The following is a 24,294-nucleotide window of genomic DNA, read 5'->3' as shown; positions in this document are numbered from 1 at the left end:
TGTGTATGTGTGTGAGTGTGAGTGTGTGTGTATGTCGGTGTCTGTGTTGCGTGAGTGTGTGTGAGTGTTTATGTGGGTGTCTGTGTTGCATGAGTGTGTGTATGTGGGTGTCTGTGTTGTGTGAGTGTGTGTATGTGGGTGTATGTGTGTGTGGAAAGACAGAATGAGGTAGCTGCTGTGCAAAGCTGGAAGGAAACCAAAGTTGAGTTTTGGCTGAACACCTTTTTACTTAAAGGGGATGTGGCTATACTAGGGTTTACACTGAGTCAAATATGAACTTGATGTGAGAAGTTGAATATCTTCTCAGTTTGTGAACAGTTTCAATAAGAAATTACTTTAGACAGTGAATGATATATTTCCATTTCTGGCAGTGAGTGGGTTTTGACGCCTGGCTCTCCTAGCTCTGGTTTCCCTGGTTGGGATTCTTCGGATCCCAGCCCCTGTGGGTCACCCTTCCCTTGCTCAGGTGATGACATTTCCCTGGGAGCTAAACAATAGCCATTTGTTACCGGAGGCCCTCCCCTGATACAAGGAGCAAACCGAATCTGATCCCTACCTATACTGTAAGACATAATGTGTGTATTTGTGGCCATTCTGTGATATTATTATTTTCTTTAGGGAACTGAATTAAAGAGAGCAGGTTTTCTACCTAAAACCCGCAAATGCTTGGCTCTGACAATCAAATTATCCATTTCTTAAACTTATGAATTGTTCTCTTCTGCAGACAGAGTTGGATTTTTAGCTTGAAAGGCAAGTGCTCATATGAAAGATGTGTGTTAGATGGGATTGATATACACAGGGCACATTATCTGTAGCATATGAGAAGTTATAAGTTGATAATAACATGTATTAACAAATGGAGTGGTAATGGATGAAAACAACTGGCTGGTGAGAACTCCAGTTTTAGGGAAGGAAATGTCTGGGCATGGTGAGTTTTCTGTTTCCTCCTTTGGAGAATGGGTTGAGTATTTTGGGTTCATCTGCAGGCCTATATTACATATAATAGCACAGTATCCTGGCATGCACTCGAAACATGGTGCGAGGCTGACAGCCAAAATGAATCGGTTCATGTTCCTATTTCATTATTTGATTGCAGACTATGAGGGGAAATAACAGTATTCTAGTTCTTCTTTTGGGAAAGTCTGCATTACATTTCTGAATGTTTCATTGCCAGATACTGCATAGCTTTCAAGTGTAGTTCCTCTTGTCCAACCCAGCAAAGGAAACTGGAACGCCAAAGAAACGTCCTCTTGTTTCAGTCATTAAAGATGTCGCCAGTTGTAACTGTCTTTATGTTGACTGTCTCAGGGTTCACTGATTAATGGGATGTTTCTGGATTTAAAAATTAAAAACCTGGTTAGTAGAAGAAAACAGGCGATTGAATTTCATCACATTTATTACAACAGTAACCAACAGGGCAACTGGAGTTAACACAGTTGTAGCTTTTGCAAATTACTCAGTTGTTTATCAATAATGGCAGAGTTCATTACTTGATTTTGATTGGTGAAGGAGTAACAGTGCTCTATTTCAGCAGGTAAATACTGAGGATTTGACTCTTTAGAAAAATGAATGGCAGCTGGAGGGATTCCCAGCTGCACATGTTATTGGAAGCGCTTAACTACCCAATTAATAATGAATGGATGGATTCAGTGAAACATGAAACTCAATCTGCTTTTGCAGGTCTAGTTTTGAAAAATTAAAGGCAAGCATTTTTCTCTACTGAATGCAACTCAGGAATTGAGTGGCTAGAAAGTGCCATACATTCTGGGTTTTTTTGTAAACAGCAATGCAAAGAAATGTTTGTCCCTTCCTTCCTTTCTGTCTCCCACCCTTCCCCCTCACCTCCCGACATACTCCTCACCTTCAAATATTTATTATACACCTACCATGAGCCAAGTCCACGTTTGGGCACAAAGATGAAAAGATACAGTACCTGCCCTGGTTATTATCAGAAAGATAGAACAATTTCACATACAAATTATTGCCCAGTGGATGGATGGAATGGAGTTTGCCAGATGGACAAGGAGAAAAGAGGCTTTTCAAATAAGAATGGACACCCCGTGCAAGGGCAGGGAGGCCTCAGAGCATTCCCCCCGACTGCTCACCAAGTATATTATGTTTCCTGAGTGCCCGGAACGTGCCACACGCTGTGGATTAAACATGTGTGGAAAAACTTGAGATGTGTATTATGACCTGAGCATGTTGGAGGAGAAAGATGAGCCTGGATGTTGTCAGGAACAATTAAAAATATCATTTTAATAATTTTGCACCCAAGTTTTTTTCTTTTTGTTCTAACTTGATGTTGATTAAATAAAGAATACCTTAATGGGATAAAGTGTTTGAGTTGATTCAGTATATGGTTATATTCAATCTTAGCAAATATACAAGAAACATACTGAATAAATCACAAACTCAGTGTTCAAGGGCAGAACTAAGCCAACCAGTGCCACAGTAAACTACTTAATTTTTTACTTGGAAGTTTCCAAAGAGCTAGCAGGAACCTCTGCAGACAGCAGGTGAGTGATTGAAAAGCCTCCTCTCTGAAAAGAGAGGCTATTAAAAAAATTTTAACAGCTAGCAGCAACTGAGAGTTCAAAAGAACTATATGTATACTTCTCTAAAGAAATGGAGGCAAGTTTCACCCATCACAAATGGTAGGATACAATTTGAAAATTATTTTTTAAAATTCCTACTTACACCTCATCCAGCAGATTTTGAGGTGACTTCAAAGACTATATGTAGCTCCCCCAAAAAGTTAGCAACAAGCAAAAGATCAAAGCCATGGAAAACATAAATTAAGATAAGAGATTTATACTGAGAAAAGTTAGAACTTAGCTCTGAGCTTCTTGGTAGCTGGAGCAAAAAGCAAAATGTAATCAGTTGTAGGCTTCTCAGGGAAAACCTGTCTCAGGACAGATGATGGCTCCATTTTTATTACCTAGAACACGAGATTCCAATATTTTTGAAAAACCCTTCTTCATCTAGTCAGTTGAAGTAGAAGTTGATTGTAGCCAACCTTCCATGTGTTGCTGATTATTGTCCCTGGGGGACTTGGCCAGGGCATCCTTGGGGCATTTTTGTTGTAGTTCTCATATGAGCTAAAATCGCCATTCTGTTAACAGGCAAGTAAGTGATGGTGTTATCCACTAAGAAGAACGTGGCGACTTCTGCTGCATCCACTTACTTGCTTGAGGAGTGCTGTGACCACATGCGTAGAGATCTGTTTTCTGGTGATGTCTGGGTGTTCTCCCAGGGTGAGCTTCCTTTCCCCTTCATGTTCAGCTCTTTACAGCATTTTGTGCTCAATGGTGATAGGTCCTATTGTAGCTCCAGTTCTGTAATGGATACTAGAATTTGCAATGGAACCAAGTTTCTGGAATTTGTTTGGTCAAGCCGAGATTGCTTGAAATAACTGTTTGTTTTTCTAATTCTTGTTCTCAAACTTAATAGAGGCCCAGCCCCTGCCTAGTGAGGCATTTTGCTTGTCCATCATTGTCAATTTTTATGCTGGCTTTGGTTATAAATAACTTCTGGAACAAGTACCAGACCACATTTGATTAGCAATGTTCAAAATTCTATCCACATTCCCTTCTAAATCCTTTGTGATCTTTTGTAGTGGGAAGGATTATTTGCTAATTACAGCTTTTGCAGTGCTGTAGATAGTATTGCCTTGAAGCTACACAGCTTACTTTGGTGAAGAACCTTTTCACCAACTATGATGTTAATATGGAGGATTTATTGGACTTGTTAGATGAAGAACTCTATATATTTTTAAACTTTACCAGCTTTACTACATTCTCTCTCTTACCCGCTAACTTTTGTTTCCCCTCGTTTCTGCTGAACAGAAGATAGATAAAATGCTGATGGTTGGTGGATTTAACATATACTCTTTTAAAAAACCAAACTGTGAAAATTACTCTTCAAGTTGGAAATGATTAAACTAAAGAATCTTTTTCACCTTCTTGATCGCATTGACTTAACATTTGACACAGTGCCGAGCACACACTCGGCAGTCGGTGCTTGTGTGCATGTATCTCCTCCAACCCATCAACCGTTTTTAGAACATGTTCTTTGAAAGGTGTCTCTGGTTTCTTTTTGCCTCCCTTTCCCCACCGCCCTATCTCTCAGTCTCTCCGGCAACCTCTGGCCACACTCTTTCACTCTCCTGGGCAGATCTTCCTCTCCCCTCTCCCCTCTGAGACCCTCCACCAGGCACGGCATCCGCCGTGCCTTCACAACCCGAGGGCTGCACACACGTCCCCCTGGCCTTCCCGATGTGTTGGGATCTGCATTTATTCCACTCGACAGCTTTACTTCCAACTACCCCTCACCACGAACCTCTGAGCTCCTCATTCCCCAACACGGGGCAAGCGCTGCGTTCCCACCCGCATCCACTCTGCCTCTGCCTTTCCTGCAAAGCCCAGCAACACCTTTCTGACCCAGCCCGTCCTTCAGATGAAGTGCTGACCCTGCCCTCTCCCTGCAGCATGGCTCAGCCATCTCGTATTGACCTCCACCTTGTTGCAACTCCAAAGACAATAGCCCTGACTGCTTCATTATTTGTTGATACAGTAGTGCTAGCACTGAAAAACTGTGTTTCATGAACACATCTCATCTGCTCCACTTCACTGGAAGTGTTTAAAGGCACTTTCCCGTCTTTAGTGTCCTCCACGTCTCCCACCCCAGTGTTGACTGCGAGTTGACAAGTTTCATCATTCTCCAAACATTTCCTTCATTTTCTTGCCCTTTGACCTCACCGCCGTATCAGCTGAGCAGCCTATTTCTGACAACCCCGCTTAACGCTTTCACCTTCTCCCAGAGAGCTCATGTTCTCCCAAACAGAATTAATCTGCTCTTTTCATAAGTGGACTTGTATTTTTGTTACAGCCCTTCCCGTGCCCTCCTTCGTAACGCAGTTATTTGCATAACTATCTGCCCTGTCGCGTGTGCAGCCCTGTCGCGTGTGCAGCCCTGTTCTGCAGGGACTGTGTCCCATTCACTTTCATTCCTGCTGTTGCACTTAGCACAGGTCTTTTTTCAACAAATGTCAGTTGAATCCCATATCGGATGGCAGACAACCAGACATGACCTAGTACTGAGCACCTACAACTTGGTTTGTGTATAGAAGGCCACCTACCTTCTTATTCCTCTTGGGCTTCCCAGAACCTGGTCATTATTATCAGTTAGATTCACCTGGTTCACATATATATGCATTTTAAAAACACTTGAAGAAATTATTTTATTTGGAACTTACTAAAGACAAAAAAACCCCAAATCAACTTAGTATGAATGACTGAAACTATACTGTGGAGTTAAGAGCAAGCAGTTCAACGTAATTTCATGCCGTGTGTGCAACAAGCCACACAGACTCTGCAAGGCTGCTGAGAGTATGACGTGCGGTCCGTGTCCCTGGGTGCTGGGAGCACCCGCACCCTGGGGAACGTGGGACAGTGCCTCTGGGCCCCCGTCTGTCCAGGGCCCCTGTGCAGCGCTGTGGACTGGTCCCGTGCTCTTCTGTGGTCAGGCCACCTCCCCCGGAGTTTCCTTCCTCAGCGGAAGCCTGTTCATCCTTTGCCTGTTGTCGGGCAGAGACCTCTTACCTATCATGTCTACATTTGCCTGAAGTTTTCTATTAAAGTACCGAGTCTCCCTAAACTGAGTTTCTTGGCCTTGTCTCTCCTGTTCCCACTTCCCAGAGCACAGGTGTCCGCAGCCTGCGGGAGCCGGAAGTGCCCGTGCTGGCTGCGGTTCCCACGGCGGCTCTCCTGTGCACGGCGGCTCTTCAGAGGCTCGTGTGGCAGCACTGAGGGAGCTTCATATCCCTGAAATCACGCAGGGGAGGAGAAGAGCTTTCAGGATGAGCCCAGGGAAGAAAAAACTTTCCCACTGAATGAACATCACATGTCTTATGTGTTGATATGAACTCCCTACTTCTCCTCTCAGTCTCTTGCCTTCCCCTGGACTAAGGGTTTGCTCTACAGCCATCATCATACCTAACAATGGAGTCTACCAGGCCATTGTACTAAGACATTTGTTCATTCATTTCAGTTCTAGCCATTTGAATTATATATGTATGTGGTTCACAAATTTATTTCTTACCTATCAAGACCTTTTATCATAATTCACCAGAGCATTAAGATAGGAGTGTTTTTATTTTTTAAGCATGTATTTCCAGGAAGCAAAAAGAGCAAGAAAATAGAAAAAGAGAATGGAACTAAGTAAAGCAATTGTTACCTTATTTTCCTCGTTGAAATGACTCAAGGGCATCCTCTGGCCAGAGAACTCATCTCTGCTTTCGGAAGGGAAAGAGGGTCTTGTCTATTGGACGTGACTCTGAACCCTTTAGGAATCCAGAAGTCTCTGATGGATTGGCTGGTTTTGTTGACAGGGCTGGCCCTGACACCGGGTTGCGGGTCGGGTCTGGAGGACATGACTCTGCTCTGTGATTGGTGACTGCCACAAGCCCTAGCCATCTTGACCCAGTCATTGAAGTCTTCAAGAGGAGGGCGCCACATCGGTCTGGGCTAATGGGCATGTCACTTGGAACTGCCCCACAGTTCAGTGGCGAGTGAGTCAGCACTACTTGTGAAGGACAGCGGTTGTATTCTTGTGGCTATCTGAAAAAAAAAACAAACCCAAAAAACAAAACTGATGATTTTCAGGTTATTCCCAAAGACAGAATGAATGACTCCTGAGTAAATACAGCTTTTGCAGGCAGAAGAAAATATGAAAGAATAACTCCAATCTGATTTCTAAATTTTGTTTTAGCCAATACCTTTAATTCCTCTTTACCTTAAGTCAGGCTTTACATTCTATCCATTAAAAAAAAAAAAAAAAACAAAAACAAAACAGAGCAAATTGGCTCATCCGAGAAACGAAGGGCCGGGCTAAGTCAGTCAGGGGAAGTGTCCTTGCTAACAGCCAGTCCTGGGTGAGGCTGCTGCTGAGCACCTGCACTGTTTGCTGAGCACATAATCTCCATAGAGTTCCATAAATTAATATCCGCTTCTTCAGAAAGGAAACCAAGCAGAGAGAGATTAAGTGCCTTGTCCAAAAGCACCTCTAGTGAGTGGCAGCCTTAGGATTGCAACCCAAGCATTCTAGCTTCAAAGCCCAACTCTGAACTGTTTATTCAGTTCCGGATCTCGTATGAATAGTCATTCTTTCTCTGCATGTTTCCTAATGAAAAATAGAGATGATTAGAATAAATCATAGTATCTCTCCAAAACATTCTAATCAATAATTTTATCTCTTAACTTTTTTGTGTGTTTGGTGCAAAAGTTTCTATTAACCTCTTATACAAAATGAGCAGGTGTGGATGGATCTCCTCTCCGACTTCTTTGAATGTATTAATTTTCATGTCAGTTCAAGTGCATACCCCATGACCTAATTCCTGGCACTGTGAAGACATCTGTAAGAACAGACCTCAGTGGAATCTTTGAGATTATTCAGGAAATGCTCTTGCCTCAAATGCAAATCTTGGCTTCACCTGCTAATGTCTGGAGGACTTAGGGCATGTGCTTGACCTCTCAGTTAGGTCTCAACAGAACTTTGGAGAGAAAGCAAGTGAATGTGCTGGAGACAATATTGCATGCTCAGTCATTGCCAGTTCAATCTAATTGCAAAGAGTGCAAGAGAAAGAAAGACAGAGAAGGAGGCAGGGAGAGAGATTGATTCTACCTTTTTTATCCTCCAGCCTTAATCATTTGCTCATCCAGCAGTGCCTGAGCTTAGTTTTTACCGAGGGCTTTAGAGTCAGTCAGTCATATATGTTTACAACATTTCACCAGTTGCGTGACCTTGGGCATGTTATTCAGTGTGGATAATGAACTCTACCTCTTACAAAGTTTTTATGTGACTAAATTAGATAACGTCTGTAAAGTACTGTTTCGTTCCAATTAAAAGCTTATTTCCTAGTTCTAAAGGTTGAACTAAGAATAAGTTCTTTTCCTCTAACGAAATGAGCTCTAACACAGATTGTCAGATGGGAGTCAAAGATCCAGCCTCGCTTCCATCTCCTCCCACTTTGGAACCCACTAGGGAAGAAAGGCCCCTCCCCAGGGAAGGGTATGGGTGCTGGTCACTCGGAACTGCAAATAGGGTTGGCCCGTGCTGATGGGGAGGCTGGGGCATGTGCAGTTGTATCAAGGTCCTAAAGAGCTAAGGAGAGACAGCAAGTCCATAAGGCACACAGCTGCCTGAGCACAAGTTTGGTGACATTAAACAGGGAAGAATTCCTTCTTCGGTGGCGATAACTGAGGGGCCGGCCTGGTTCTTACCTGGAGAGCAAGCATCCTTGAATCAGTCACTGTCTTATCATTCAAAAATAGCATTTGTACATAAATTTAAACCACTACACTGTTACATCATCACATGTTTAACCTAAGACCTACAGGCTTTGTAAATACAGAAGACTGTGGGTCAAAGAGAAAAACTCAATACTAGGGCCACCAGGCATTGCACAGGGCATATTCTTCTCCAAAGATCGCAGTTAATGAAAGTGCTTTACACTAACCGTGAGACATGGTATGGGCTCAGTAAATGATAGTTGTTATATCATTGTTATTTTTGATATTATAATTGCTAATATTTAATATTGTCTATCAAAATCATCATTTGACATTAATGCAGGTATTTTTTTTAAGACTTTATTAATTTTTAGAGAGAGGGAAGAGACAGAGTAAGGGGATGGGAAGGGGTAAGAAGCATCAAGTCTTTGTAGTCGCTTCCCATATGCGCTCCGCCTGGGCAAGCCCGGGGTTATCGAACCCACGACCTGGGCATTCCAGGTGGAATAGCTCTACCCACTGTGCCACCACGGATCAGGCCTAATGCAGGTATTTTTAAGCTATATAAGTCTTTGTAAAAAAGTACATATTAGCCCTGGCCGGTCGGCCTGGCATGCGGGGGACCCGGGTTCGATTCCCGGCCAGGGCACATAGGAGAAGCGCCCATTTGCTTCTCCACCCCCCTCCCCTCCTTCCTCTCTGTCTCTCTCTTCCCCTCCCGCAGCCAAGGCTCCATTGGAGCAAAGATGGCCCGGGCGCTGGGGATGGCTCCTTGGCCTCTGCCCCAGGCGCTAGAGTGGCTCTGGTCGCGGTAGAGCGACCCCCCCTGGAGGGGCAGAGCATAGCCCCCTGGTGGGCAGAGCGTTGCCCCCTGGTGGGCGTGCCGGGTGGATCCCGGTCGGGCACATGCGGGAGTCTGTCTGACTGTCTCTCCCCGTTTCCAGCTTCAGAAAAATACAAAAAAAAAAAAAAAAGTACATATTAACAGTATATATATTTTTGGTTTAAGAAATAAGAATAACCTCCCCCTCATTGTTGAATAATCACTCTTTTCCCACTGATTCGAAATGTTTCCATTATCATATTTTAATTATCAATATACATGGGTTGACTTATAGACTCCTATTTCATGGATCTGTGCCAGTACCCAATATGTTTTATTTCTGTGATTTCGTAATATTTTAATGTTACAAAAGCTAATTGTCCTTCTTAGTTCTTTTTTAAAACATTTCTTCTGAGACATTTTTGAATTTTCATTTTTCCAAATCAACTTTTATATCACACTGTCAAATTAACATTGGTTTTGTCTTTTAGCATTTTTCCAACATGGTTTCCAACACTACCCAAGGCAGGAAGTGTATACCCCCTTTGGTTAAGTCTGGGCATTCTCGGGCACTCTGTTTACTGAGACCTCCTCACTCACTGTTCCATTCAGTAAGTTGTTTTGAGTTCCTTTAAGGTGCAAATCTCTGTTCTTCTTGCTCTGAGGACAACAAAAGCTGTAAGACACCATCTCCACCTGAAATGAAGTGGACACCTGGCTTTGGCCTCCATTGTCTCTGTAGCTGTCTCTGAGGAAGCATTTCTATTATTGATGACACACCTGAATTCTCTGAGCTGTCAACATGCATTCTTCCAATCAGAAACTTTCAATAAAAATTATTTCTAAAGAATTAAAAGATATTTTTTCATCTGTTTCCGAAGCTACAAGAGAGATTCAAGTCATTTCTCTACTTTTTCCTCTTCTAAGTGAACCTGTGTTATTCCTCCCTTTATATGCCAGAAGGAAAAGTCTTATTTTATTTTATTTTGTTTTGTTTTATTTTATTTTTTAAGACACAAGTTATTACCTGAAGCTACTTTTAGGAGAAATATATTTACTATTATTGTATCCCTACTGTGACTCTCAAGAAAAGAGACCACAGTATAAAAGTAGTGTTCCATAAATACTTTGTAAGCCATTCCAGGGGGGAAGGTGAGAAGGAAGCACTTCTCAGTCAACCACCTTTTCTGAAGGTCAGAGAAGTCCACATTGACAAGATACTACTAGTTGCCTCATCTTTAGACAACTCAGCATCTACCAGCAACACAGTCAAGATTTCCTGAGAAAATACCGCCATTTCCTTTTTGATACCTCTGTGGAGACCGTAATGCGTGCAGCCTGAGCTGCTGCCCTCGAATGAAGACTTTGTGCTCTTGCTAAATGCTTACGGGTGCCAACCAGATGTAGCCACCCAGGCACTCACCTGTGTCACATGGATTGGTCAGAAACACTCATTAAGCTTTGACCTGGCAGTGCTGGTTCCCAGGGTGGCTGCCCAGTGTCCCATGATTTTATTCTGTAGCCTGTATGTAGTAAAGCGTGATGGCTTGAGGCCACCTTCTCCCAGCAGGTGGTCACTTTTTCTTTTCCAGTAGGGGTGTGAGCTCCAGAATCTCACCATTCTTACCATTAGAATCAAGTTCTTACTGGGTGCAAAAATGTTGTTATCATTTAGTCTCACAGAAGGGTTTTTGATTTGTTGCTAACTATGTTCAGTGATATAGTACTTCTTACATACTTATTCAATATTATTCACTTATTATCAAAGCAGTTTTTGCCGGGTAGCATCCACATAAAGCAATTTTGTTTTTTTGTTTATCCCCACTGTATTAGATTAAACCATATGAAATTGCAATTGTTATAGTAATCCTACATAAAAGGGATCTGCCCCCTGTTACCACTGTCACCACTGATTTAAATTGCAAATCTGTTGTTAGCCTACATTTCAACTTCTTTTTCACAAGTGCCTAAATGGCCAACACTGGTACAAATTTCCCTTTCGTCTCCATCTGGGCCTTTTTGTCACCTCCCTCATCCCCCGACCCTTTTTTCCCAAGTAAGAGGAGGGGAGATAGTGAGACAACTCCTGCATGTACCCCGACTGGGATCCACCCAGCAACCCTGTCTGTGGCCAATGCTCAAATCAACCGAGCTATTTTTAGTGCTTGAGGCTGATGCATTCAGACCAACTGAGGTATCCTCAGTGCCTGGGGTGATGCTAGACCCAATTGAGCCACTGGCTGCAGGAGGGGAAGAGGGAAAGAAGGGGGAGAGGGAGGAAAAGAGAAGCAGATGGTTACTTCTCCTGTGTGCCCTGATCAGGAATTGAACCCAGGACATCCATATGCCAGGCTAATGCTCTATCCACTGAGCCATTGGCGAGGGCCCTCTTTTTTTTAAAGTATAGTTGGTATGCAATGTATATTATATTTATTTGTGATTTGACATTTTATCCCTTACAGTGTGATCACCCGGTCACTAATTCTAGCAATCATCTGTCACCATGCAAATATCACTTCCCTCTTTGTATTGTGGTGTCAGTTGAAATTCTTCTGCTGTTATTGTATCTCCATTAATGGGTTTTTTAAGGCAACCCATTAATGCATGTACAGCTAGGAAAAAATGTACTGCTCACAAAAATTAGGGGATATTTCAAAATTAATATGAAGCTATAAAATATCCCCTAATTTTTGTGAGCTATCTCAAATTGGGCAGTTACAACAATTGCCAAACCAATTAACATAACAGGAAGAGTAAGGTTGGCTAAGTTTTCTAAATGAACACTACTTCCTTTTAAATAAATGACATAAAACAGTTATAATAGAACCCATTAATTTGGATTCCACTAATGAGATAATTCAGACAAAGCCTGTACTCTGTTTTAAACTATATGTGTCTATATAATTTAATTAAAAGAAATAATCTGTATTTAAGTAGTATAGACACAACGGGAGGAGTTATCACTTAAGAGAAAAAGAAAACTCTCAAAGGTACTTTAGAGTCTCCTACCAGTATCAAAAAGGCTGAGTAAAATCCTGTCATTAAAGCAGAAACTCAAAGAAATCTGCAAAATTGCGATATAGTGTGTGGAGTTAGACTCAGAAAACATGGCTTTTGAAAAGCAGTCTGCAAGTCACTTCTCATGATCTCAGACTGCCAGTTCTTTACCTAAAACTATCATTCCAAATTAGTAAAATATTGGTGTATGAGCAATGTTAACAAAATATTGCAAAATGTTATTTTGTTTAACTGAAGGCAACAAAAATGTTTGACTATTTTTTTTAATTAAGTGAGAGGCAGACAAACAGACTCCCACATGTGCCCTGAACGGAATCTACTTGGCAAGTCGCCTACCGTGCGATGATCTGCCCAGCTAGGGGTGTTGCTCCGTTGCTCGACAACTGAGCCATTTCAGTGCCTGAGGTGAGGCCATGAAGCCATCCTCAGTGCCTGGGGCCAACTTTGCTCTGACCGGGAATTGAACCTGGAACTTCTACTCTCCAGGTTAACACTCTACCACTTGAGCCTACCGGCCAGGGCATGTTTGACATTTTTTAATGGGATTTTTGTTTGTTAAATACATCTGAAAGGAATGCAAGTACAAAGAATTGAGACACGAGAAAGCATTGGTTCAACACTAATGAATCCATGAGAATTAGGATTTGGGGAAGGTGGAGAAGATTACCTAAACATTTTTAAAAATTAGAACCAATCTTTGACATTTTAATGTAAGTTTTTGTTTTTGTATCAGATTTTGTAGAGGAAATTTTAAAAGAAAGATTTTACTTATACTCCTGCCCCCTGCAGAACACCCTGTGTTAGTTGCAGGCAGGGAATTTCTTACTTCCTGAGCCTCAGGGGCCTCATCTGTAAAATGGGGGTAATAAAAACCTATTTCGTAGGGTTGGTGTGATAACTAATGATTTGCATTAAGTAGGGGATGAGTAAGCATTCATCCTCTTCCCCCTCTGTTCATGAACTTTTCTCAACATGCCCCTTTGCTGCTCTTGACTGTTCTTTGAAGCCTAAAAACAAAGTTTAGTTCAGTTAGAGACAGGCTGAACCTTTGGTCTTCTGGCCAGTAAAAGTGGGCTTCAGAGCTTGCCTTATTCTTTCAGTCAACATGTTTGAAAACCACCTGTTTACAAGAAATGACACAAAGTATCTTAGAACAAAGTTAAATTGTCATCCCTTAGATTTACAGTAATTTCAAAAGTTCTTTGTTCTGCTTAAGTGCTGAGAATGTAAATATTATCCAGGCTTCTGGGTTAAGGCATTGAAAACCACATTCTTTAAAAAAAATCTCATGTTATAGGGTTAGGATTCTAACAAGTAACATCATACCCAGTAAACCTAAGCCTTAGTCAACCAACTACCTGAGAAGAATGTAAAATCATGGAACAAACCATAGATTTTGATGGGCATGAGAGTGTCTGTCTTTCCACAAACCCGAGGTGCTGCTGTGAGCCAGATGCTACTCAGCCCTGTGTACTCGGACCTACAGCCTGGGCCCTGGTAGGCGGGGTGCTCTCCGAAGAGCTTGGCCAGGTCTGGTGAAGGCGGGGTATGCAGGAGAAAAAAGCGTTATCAAGAAAGCAAGGAACTGGCCTGTAAAATGTTGCCTAAGAGATCTTTTTGCATAGGACAGCCTGTGAGTGAACTCCCGAGGAACACTGTGTTCCTTCTGCAGTGTGGGAAAAAGGTGCGTGGTCAAGTCATCACTAGCTCAGTGGAGAGAAACAAGCTCAAATCCATTGGGAGTGATGTGTTTCTGTGGACATTCCACTGCCACTTAGGCCACTTAATGCAATCATTAAAATACCAAGTTTATGCCATGTTTACCATTCACTTGTCTGATCTGAACGTAAAACTGACATTTGGAGTGTCTACCACGGCACAGCCCCATATGGTAGCCACTAGTTATATGGTAGGTATTTACATTTAAAATAATTAACGTGAAATAAAATTTTAAACATTAAAAAATTAAACAGTAAAAATTCAGTTGTTTGGTCTCACTAGTCACATTGCAGGTGCTCTATGACCACATGTGGCTGGTGGCTCCCACATGGAACAGCACCCGGACGGAGCTTGGGCACCACTGCAGAGAGTTCTCCCGGACGGCACGGCTTTAGGAAATGCCGCTGTTACACTTACACACAATGTTGTGCTACTATGGTGTCTTATCAGTTTCCCAAAATAACCCATTTTGTAGACGAGAAAAGATTCTCAGGAAAGTTAAGTGGCCCTCTGCTCACCTAGTGGCCACTACGGAGCCTGGTCAGTGTCCAGTGAGTGGACAGCCCAGCGAGGAAGTGAGATTGCCAGGACGGCGTGATCACGAAGCCCAGAGGCTCTAAGAGTAACAGGGCTCTGTTCCAGCATCACTGCACTTTGAAATCAAATATCTGTTAAATTTCTAAAATTATTAGAAAAAAAACTAAGTATAATTTAGTTTTGAAAGGACAAGATAAGTAAGTGGTTTCCTGGGCTGAGTAATGAGATTTGAGAGTGACTGCAGATGAGTACAGGGTTTCTTACAAAGTGATAGAAATATTCCAACATCAGACTGTGGTGTAAATTATGTTTGGTAACTTTATTAAAAGTCATTGAATTGTACATTGAGAATGTGTAAAGTTTATGGTATATAAAGTACACCTCAGTAAAGTCATTTGAAGGAAAACAAGATATAAATTCGAAAACTCTAAAACAACTGAAAATTGAATGTTAAAAAGTGGCCAAAAACTTTAATTAGTGAGTCAAAGATTAATTGCTGCCATTTCCTGATTTCCCTCATGATGGCAAAAGAAATGATGTTCTGTCTCAGACCAAACACTGGGAACTCTGCAAGATACACATCATTATTTTTATTTCACCTGGGAGGAAATTGAGGCTCAGAAAGTTAAAATAAGTCACCAGAGATCCACAGCCAGTAAGAACTGGCGAGTGTCAAACCCAGCACTGCCTGGTCCTAAAGCTCAGGCTGCCTCCCCACCCACACCGTGTCCCCCCTCTCGGGCAGTGACAGGGAGCCCTTCCATGTTTGACTTCAGATCACTTTCCGTTTTCCAGGGCAACAGTAAACTGATTTTCCCGTGTTTCTATCAGCGTTTTTTTATTCTGTACTCAAGAAAATTCATGAAAGGTGTCAGGCTGGAATCTGTTTTCAATATTGAATAAAAGGGGTGAAAAACAGTCCAGGCTATATGTGAATGGAAAGCTATCTGTTTCTTTTGTGGTTCACTAGCATACGTCAGTTTATGGCTGTTAAGATTACATATAGTATGCATGTTTGTTTTTGATATGTATGTTATGTAATATATTTACAAAGAGACTTTTAGCAATTGTTTCTTTTTTCCCCCTGATTTACTTGGTTCATTGGAGACTCTCAGATGTGGCTTGCCATGAAGTCTTCTTAGTAACTTCTAAGGGACTCATCTTACACATGGGTTCACAGCCCAGGACTGGCTCAGTCATCAGTCGGAGAGCTCGCTCTTTGCCCTTTTTATGCAATGGAATTCTGAAAAGTGAAAAGTTCGTGGGGCTGCATTTTCCAGCTTTGGCCAGGACCAGTGACCTTTAGGTCTTCAGTTCTATCCTCCTAGCATCTAACATTATTTCCTTCTTAGCATTTCCTTGTTCCTGATCATAAATGGCTAGCCAGACCTCTGTCTGGGCGACCCCCCTCCAGCCCTCCCGTCTGGGGAGCCTGCCGTCGCCCCTCCCCTTCCTGGGTCCTGCACTAGCCTGGCCCAGGTGTTCCCCTCGTGCCTCTGCCTCTCCTGTTCTCTCTCTGCCTCTGTAACAACCCAGGGCCTTTTCCTTTTTCTCCCTTTCTCCTGGGATGTGTCTATACTCTCTTTGAACCAGTTGGAGCAAAACAAAATAAAAATAAATGAAAACAAGAAACTACTTTTGTGCCAAGCCGGCAGAGCATGTCCATGGGCCATTGGTGTTGGTCCTCTGCTTTCCCCAGGACCTTGAGAGACAGCAGCAGTGATTCCCATATTCAAGGAAATGTAGATGCCATGAACAAAAGCCCCACAAGAACCTAGAATAAATGGTGTGGTGATCTAACACTGTAATTATTGAAATGGATATCATTGTGCCTTATTTTTCTCTCTACCAATATTTTTAGAAGCAGGGAAGTCAACAGAAGCTCCCACTTTTACATATTTGGCAATGGTAGAGCTTTTGAAGTAATTTTGAAATTCTTACAATTTTGTTCAGATTTCAAAATAAAGTTCATTTGCAGGAGTCCTTGAGTCACTTCTTGTGTGCTCAGAGGCGACTGAGTGCCAAGATTTGAAATGTCGTTCAGGTACTTTCAGGAAACTAGCCATCTCCTAGTGTCAACAGGAGGTTGTGTGTTTTAGCTGTTTGACTCCCCGCTTCAGCAGGCAGCCTGCTTTCTTGTGAACGGTAGTCATTAACCTTCCGCAGCACATGTTTTCAAAAGGAAGAGCGGGCCTCCTTCCTGACTGCCTGCATCACAACCACTTTATGGTCCAGACATCTTCTCCCAGCCAGTGGTCTACAGCAGTGGTCCCCAACCCCCGGGCCGCAAACCGGTACCGGTCTGTGGGCCATTTGGTACCGGTCCGCAGAGAAAGAATAAATAACTTACATTATTTCCATTTTATTTATATTTAAGTCTGAATGATGTTTTATTTTTTAAAAATGACCAGATTCCCTCTGTTACATCCGTCTAAGACTCACTCTTGACGCTTGTCTCGGTCACATGATACATTTATCCATCCCACCCTAAAGGCCAGTCCGTGAAAATATTTTCTGACATTAAACCGGTCCGTGGCCCAAAAAAGGTTGGGGACCACTGGTCTACAGCACACATTACAGCTCAGCAAACACCGCCTAGGACTCACTCAACACTGTTTCCATACATCTCTTAGAAACGTTGTTTCCTTTCTCTCTTACTCCGCATTTTATGCAGGTATAACTAAGTTCCGACAAAAGATGTTCTGAGAGAACTCTTCTGTTTTAAAGGATTTCAAGATAGTGCTTTGTGAGAGTAAGGAATGCTCCACAAAACCGTCACCTTGTAGTTACTCATTTTGTAGGTCCAGACTTTTCCCCAGTAGGTTTGCACAGAAGAATTTGGTTATAATTTGGTTAACGAATGCATTTTCTCTGTAAACGGCACTTTGAAAAGCACTACATCTGCCCTGGCCGGTTGGCTCAATGGTAGAGCGTTGGCCTGGCGTGCAGGAGTCCCGGGTTTGATTCCCGGCCAGGGCACACAGGAGAAGCGCCCATCTGCTTCTCCACCCCTCCCCTTCTCCTTCCTTTCTGTCTCTCTCTTCCCCTCCTGCAGCCAAGGCTCCATTGGAGCAAAGTTGGCCCGGGCGCTGAGGATGGCTCTGTGGCCTCTGCCTCAGGCGCTAGAATGGCTCTGGTTGCAACAGAGCGACGCCCCAGATGGATGGAGCATCGCCCCCTGGTGGGCATGCCGGGTGGATCTGTCTGACTGCCTCCCCGTTTCCAGCTTCAGAAAAATGCAAAAAAAAAAAAAAGCACTACATCAAGTACCTGGATTTAGACACTTCCTAGTTATTAAATGTATAGTGTATCATTTTGCAATGTATAAGTGTATCAAAGCAACAGGTATACAATGTTATATGTCAATTATATCTCAATAAAGCTAGGGGAAAAGTGTTTTCCATGCAGCAAATTCAATAAAAAAAAGTAGACACATTTCAAGGTGGGCTATTGTGCATAAATATTATAAATGAGTTGGAAAATGATTAGAATCTATAAATTCTTTTTTTAAAAATCTGTATAGAAATATCAGCACTAGCAAGGGAATGAGAATGAGTTCTGTGTGCCTACTGTGTGCCTGCAGCACGGTGTACGGTTTGAAATGGCTGGCTCTAAGGTTGGACGACCCAAATTGGAATCCCAGCTTCTATACTGCTGTAAGGATCCAGTGACATGAGATGTGCAAAGCCTCTAGCCACATGCTGATGTAATAGGAGATTAATAAATATTAACTGTTTATTATATTTTATTTTGTTTAATCCTTTGAAATAGTCAGTGTCCCCATTGTACAGATTAGAAGACTGAGCCTTAATTGTGGTAGGCAGTTAAACAGACAGGAGTAGAGGAGGCACAGAAGGTCACCAGGGTGGAAAACCCCAGGTGCCTAGCAACGAGCAAAACTGAGAAAACAAGAACTTTGCCCCAGGGTAATCTCTCCTCCCTAGCCTATTGCTGCATAAGCGGTTCAGAGGCTCCCCTGATGGTTCCTCCCCTGGTTTATTGCTGGTTATGTGGTAGACCGCCTTGGAAGAAGAACAAGGGGCTGAAGAGTGGCCTCATGTGACTCCCATGCAGCCCCTTGCATGACCGCTCCTTCAGGCAGTAAGCCCTAGGGATGACATCTAGGCCTCAGCTGTGTTTCAGCTCCAGGCCCAGAAAAGCAAAATCAGAAAAGCGATGCCACTGTTGACCTCAGGACCAGCTGCACTGACTAATGACCCCCACCTGGTGCTGAGCAGTCAGTGGAGACCTGGACCCCTAAAGGACACACCTGGAGAACCGATGAATATTCCACTGAGCTCTTCCCCGGGACCTCCCCTAAAGTCCCCACTTAAAAGCCCTTAGTAGGGAAGACCCAGCTCAGCTCTCAGGAGCAGCCCTGTGCCTTTCCCCTCACCCTTCCCTCACCCCCACCCTGGGCGTTACCTTTTCTTTCCCTCTCCTAAGCTCCAAAGGCCATTCATTGGCCTCTGTAACTTGTTTCCTGAAAGAGCTTGTATCTTCCACAGCTCATTTCTTTTACCTCTGTGACTTTTTAGATAAACATTCTATTATAGTTTGAGTCTTGGCTCCGAAGTCTTAGCCAGAACCCAAGTGACAGGATTGCTGAACCGACGTTCAGTGTGACTGCGCCAGTCTAACACCTGGTGCCTTTCTCAGCGCCAACAGAGTGATCTAAGTAACTTAAATAAAGTTTTCAAAATTAGATTGCAGAGGCAGAATTGAGAACCAGAGTTCATAGGGGACTCTGATAAAATCTCTCATCAGAAATTACGGTTCTAGGCTGCCGGGATCACCTGTGCTGGGACTTTCTTTTTTATTGTGGGAAAAAGCACCCCAGTTAGAATAATAACACCCTCTACTGAGAGGCGAAGCCTTCTCTACAAGCAGCATATTCACAATATATGTATAAACATTTCTACGTTTAGAGGAACTTTCAAAGGGCCCATTTCAGCAGCCAACCACTCTTAGAGTTCTTTTTTCACTTTGATAGCAGATTCTTAGCTATTTGAATAGGTCTACACTTTTTAAAACCTGTGTATGGTTTATGGAACATGCCAGATACACCCATCCTGTCAGTATCTCTGCTGTGTAAATGTCATCATCTATGCAAGTGTCGATTGTAATGCCAGCCTGAGGAAATTGTAAGGATGATGTTCCTTCAGCAATTATAAGGAAACTGCCAGGATGTCTTTTGTGGAGTGTGTGGGTAACTGTTTAACTAGCTGCTGTGCTTTTCGTCTCTTATGCCGTGGGCATTAAGTGGTGCCGGGCGCTCTCGGTGCCTGGCTACATCAATCAGGCTGGATTTCAGTGCTGTCCAAACTGACCTTCCACATGCGGGCTTCGGGCGAGGACATCCTTGTTTCCACCTTCAAAGTTCATGGCGTGGTGGCCATGGTGATCAAGTATGGCTACTGTTGAGACAGTGATTGAAGTTTTAATAGAGAGTTCAATGATGTTGACATTGGATCTAGAAACTCATTTTACTAATGCAGGATTCTGCTTTGCTGTGTTGACATCTTGGCAAATCGGTCGCCTACAACCCAGATTGGCAGGATTTAGCCCTTGTAATAGGCTGACTCTCTTTTTCCTTTAGAGGGATATAATAGAATTAAACCTCAGTTTTACAAATGAATATGAGCTTAATATAAAGATAGCAGAAAACAAGAAGAATTGGGACTGAATATCACGTAATTTTCATTGCAGTTTACTGCCTAGCACTTAGTCTAGTCAAAATATTTGCTTCACAACATTGCTACCTTTGGAATTACTCAGTTGCTTAACTGTGCTTTGTCTAAATTTATATCTGCAAGAAGGCACAGAGTGTGTGCATCAAATTCTATGCAAATGGAAAGAACCCACTTCGGGATGCTGTTATGGGTGGGACAATTTAAGAAGCTTCTCATCACCTCATTTGAACTGCTCCGGGCTCTCCTTTCCAGGGTTCAGCGGATTCGTACACGAGCAGGCCGTCGGACTCCGATGTCTCTTTGGAGGAGGACAGGGAAGCAATTCGGCAGGAGAGAGAGCAGCAGGCGGCGATCCAGCTGGAGCGAGCGAAGGTGACTTGTTGCCTCTCTGGTTCCAAAGTGCATGTTGAGCAGCTGCTCTTCCCCTCAAGAGTTCCCTGAAAAAAAAAATCAGCTTATGATCACCCTGAGAAGAGACACCAGATTGTAAGGCTTTCTGATCCAATCACCCTCAAAGAGGTTTAGTAACATTTCCCGGGAAACATTTCTCAGGACCGGGGCCTGAGACATTGACATTTCACCCTTTCGCGTTTGGTTTGGGGGTAAATTTTTTGGTCATCTTCCAACTCAGCAACTGTAGCCAACGTCAAGCTCGCCACACCCAGGGCTGGCAGGGAGCCTCCTCAGGGTCCAGCATGCCCACCGGTTCTAGGACATTGGCCTTTGTGGCCGGCCGCACTTGCACTGTAGTTCTGTGGGTCTCCCTGCTCTTGGCGCCAGTCTCCCACCTCAAGTTCAGCATGAAGTTCAGAACTTTGAAGAGGTGTTAACATGGCAGCAAAGCTGAGCAGTAGGGACATCGCTGAGACAGACCTTCAGATAGTTCCCTGGGAGAGGCCTCCCCTAGGAATCTCGGCACCCACAGGATGCAACACATTGCGTTTGTAAATGTCAGGATGGGAAGAGTCACTGGACAGCTCCCATTATGTATTTTAAACTATTTTTAAAATTTTTTTAGCACAGACTCCTTTTGTCAAATGAAATCTTATGTCCAACAGCAAAATATAAAACAGGGGTCACAGCCAGCCTCTCCTTCTTACCCTCCATGACAGACTCAGTGACTTAATCTTTCTCATTTTTAAAAGGAGAAAAGCCAAAGCTCAGATAAAGTGAATTTCCTTTTGTATTTTTACAGTTTTTACAGTACAGTTTTAGAAAGAGCAGAAAGAGGAGAGGGACGCAGGAAATGCATCTTTGTTTGCTTCCACACCTGCGCTGTCTTTAACGGGGTGTGGGCAGTGCCTGTGCAGGGGCGTGGGTGGGACTCTAACTCAGGTTCTGTCTCAAGTGTTGCTCCTCACCTGTGCTCACTGCACGAATAAGTGAGCCAATAGCAAAGCAGCCTGGGATTGCAGGAACACTGTGTTCTCATTTGTGGCAAATCCTTGTTTTAGTTTTCTTTCCGAGTCTGTTTTGTGGCCTTGTGGTCACCCAAATGTCAGTGCAGTACCATTGGCGAAGGCTAGTGGTTTGCTTAACCTTTGCCAGGCTGCCCCAGCCCAAGAGCACGTGACCCAAAAAGAGTTTGAGAACCAGCTTTTGTTACTAGGTGATGTGTAAGCAGCTCTGCCCTTCCTGCCTACCACCCCCGCCACCCGGCTTTCCTTTTCTCTGGCAGGATAAGGTGTTCTATTGAGTGGGACCCCACAGGTTTTCAGATCTGAGCTACCCACTTCTGCCACCACCAAAACCTTTTTATTTAAGACTGGCACACATTTCCTGTATTCAAAGGGCAAGGGTGTCTATCATCATTTAAAGTAACAAATGTAAGTTTCATGACGAGAGGGCAAAGCAGACAGCCCCTCCCGCCTTTTCAGTCCTTTTCAGTGTGTTAGGGGAGCACTTTTTGTTTGTGATGTTGGAAAGTACCACAAGAGGGGGGGGATGGGTGGGCTGGTAGGACTGAGTCATTCTCAGCGTCATGCCTGCAGATGTCTCAGTGCTGCCCGAGAGCGTGACACCCGATTGAGAGCCCCCTTTTTGAAAGTGATTTCCCCAGCTGCCTGATACTATCAATTACGTTATTATGATACTGTGTTTCAATATGAAAAATCCTCCTCTGTCTTCCTCCGTCCATCCTTATCCCATGACCCTGTGCCTAGTCCAAACCCGTGGCCTTTGCTGTGAAGACGAACGTCAGCTACTGTGGTGCCCTGGATGAGGATGTGCCAGTCCCGAGCACGGCCATCTCCTTCGATGCCAAGGACTTTCTCCACATTAAAGAGGTAAACAGAGGGCACTCTGCGTCCCTTCACCTGCCAGGAGGCCAAAGCTGGGGATCAGCTCTGAGCCAAAATACACCGAGAGAAGCCCTGGGGAGCTGCCAGGTTTTACCTCATTTAGTTGCTGGGCCTTCCAAATCCTTTCCTTCTCACCTAGATTAGGATCCTGAGATCATTGCTTGCATTATCACACATTTAAAACATTGGATCACAGTCATCACAGGATGGATGTAGGAAAGACCTCTGGTCCTCTGGTCACCTTTTAATCACTTTGCATGACTGATTATGCAGAGCCATAGATCTATGGATCCAGCTTAGGGAAACATGAGTTTGGTGGCATAGCATGTACCCATGGGAGACCATTTATAAGGGATGCTGTAGTTATAAACACCTGGGCTATAATCCTTTGGACCCTGACCGTGGAATCAACACTAGTGAGTGTAATAATTAAAGTGTTAAGGCTAAGAAGAGTGCCGAGGTCTTTGGAAAACAGAAGACTAACGGGATTGAGCAGTACAAGAAGGACTTGAAGCCTCTCAACTCGAAAGGTGCAATAGTGACATCCAAAACTTCTATTTATTCAACCTCAGTATATACATGCATATATATATGGTCTACCGGAAAGTTCTGTCCATTTTTGGAATAAAACAAAATACAAATTTTTCTTACCATCAATAAACTTTATTAAATAATATAATTGCCATTATTATTAATGATTTCTTGCCAGCATGAGGGCAATTTGTATATCCCAGTTTTGAAAAATGGTTTGTTTGTTTTTTTTGTTTGTTTGTTTTGTATTTTTCTGAAGCTGGAAACGGGAAGAGACAGTCAGACAGACTCCCGCATGCACCCGACTGGGATCCACTCGGCACGCCCACCAGGGGGCGACGCTCTGCCCACCAGGGGGCGATGCTCTGCCGCTCCGGGGCGTCGCTCTGTTGCGACCAGAGCCACTCTAGCACCTGGGGCAGAGGCCAAGGAGCCATCCCCAGCACCCCGGCCATCTTTGCTCCAATGGAGCCTTGGCTGCGGGAGGGGAAGAGAGAGACAGAGAGGAAGAGGGGGGTGGAGAAGCAAATGGGCGCTTCTCCTATGTGCCCTGGACGGAAATTGAACCCGGGTCCCCCGCACGCCAGGCCGACGCTCTACCGCTGAGCCAACCGGCCAGGGCCTGAAAAATGTTTTATCTTTTTTGTTTGTTTGTTTGTTTTTTTTTTTGAAGTTGGAAACGGGGAGGCAGTCAGACAGACTCCCGCATGCGCCCGACCGGGATCTACCCGGCATGCCCACCAGGGGGCGATGCTCTGCCCATCTGGGGCATTGCTCTGCTGCAACCAGAGCCATTCTAGCGCCTGAGGCAGAGGCCACAGAGCCATCCTCAGTGCCTGGGCCAACTTTGCTCCAATGGAGCCTTGGCTGTGGGAGGGGAAAAGAAAGACAGAGAGGAAGAAGAGGGGGAGGGGTGGAGAAGCAGATGGGAGCTTCTCCTGTGTGCCCTGGCCGGGAATCAAACCCAGGACTCCTGCACGCCAGGCCGACGCTCTACCACTGAGCCAACCGGCCAGGGCCTGTCTTATCTTTTGATGCGAAAAATTGAACCAGTGCTTGTTTGATATCTTCTTCATTTTTGAAATTTTTGCCCTTCAAAAAATTTTGTAAGGACAAAAACAAGTGATAGTCAGAGGGTGCTAAGTCCGGGGAATATGGTGGATGCGACAGACATGCTTCTGTAGCATTTCTTCCTTGTTGAAATTCATAAAAATTACAGTGGCATAAATGAACTTTATTAGTAGCCATGGGTACACTATCGCTTCACACATAAGACTAATGTGAATCAACTTTGTTTTAGTTAATTAGCTACGTCAGTATGTATACATTAAGTGATAAAAATAGAGGCACACATGCGCCAAATAAACATGTGCTTACGTGTCAAT

At 43.7% G+C, this 24,294-nt stretch overlaps 1 protein-coding gene and 1 long non-coding RNA gene across 6 annotated transcripts in view; one reads left to right on the top strand and one right to left on the bottom strand.

Annotated features, from left to right (window-relative positions):
* Positions 1 to 24,294, top strand: part of CACNB4 (calcium voltage-gated channel auxiliary subunit beta 4) — a 280,735-nt gene that overhangs the window by 200,790 nt on the left and 55,651 nt on the right. For all 4 annotated transcript variants that reach the window (XM_066345078.1, XM_066345079.1, XM_066345080.1 and 1 more), the window contains 2 exons: positions 20,331 to 20,450; positions 22,241 to 22,363. In XM_066345078.1, the coding sequence (XP_066201175.1) occupies positions 20,331 to 20,450; positions 22,241 to 22,363 (243 nt within the window). The remainder of the gene's footprint in view (positions 1 to 20,330; positions 20,451 to 22,240; positions 22,364 to 24,294) is intronic.
* LOC136378316 (uncharacterized) lies at positions 147 to 20,420 on the bottom strand. Of its 2 annotated transcripts, XR_010746602.1 has the most exons (4): positions 20,298 to 20,420; positions 19,716 to 19,924; positions 6,235 to 6,617; positions 147 to 1,332 (listed from the first exon to the last, which is right to left on the bottom strand). It is a non-coding gene; the product is annotated as an uncharacterized lncRNA (long non-coding RNA). The 2 variants fall into 2 exon arrangements; XR_010746603.1 differs by lacking the exon at positions 19,716 to 19,924 and having other exon boundaries at positions 20,298 to 20,404.

The sequence above is a fragment of the Saccopteryx leptura genome, chromosome 7 (assembly GCF_036850995.1).
Source record: "Saccopteryx leptura isolate mSacLep1 chromosome 7, mSacLep1_pri_phased_curated, whole genome shotgun sequence".
Classification (NCBI taxonomy): Eukaryota; Metazoa; Chordata; class Mammalia; order Chiroptera; family Emballonuridae; genus Saccopteryx; species Saccopteryx leptura.
This window is presented reverse-complemented; position numbering and strand designations above follow the sequence as displayed.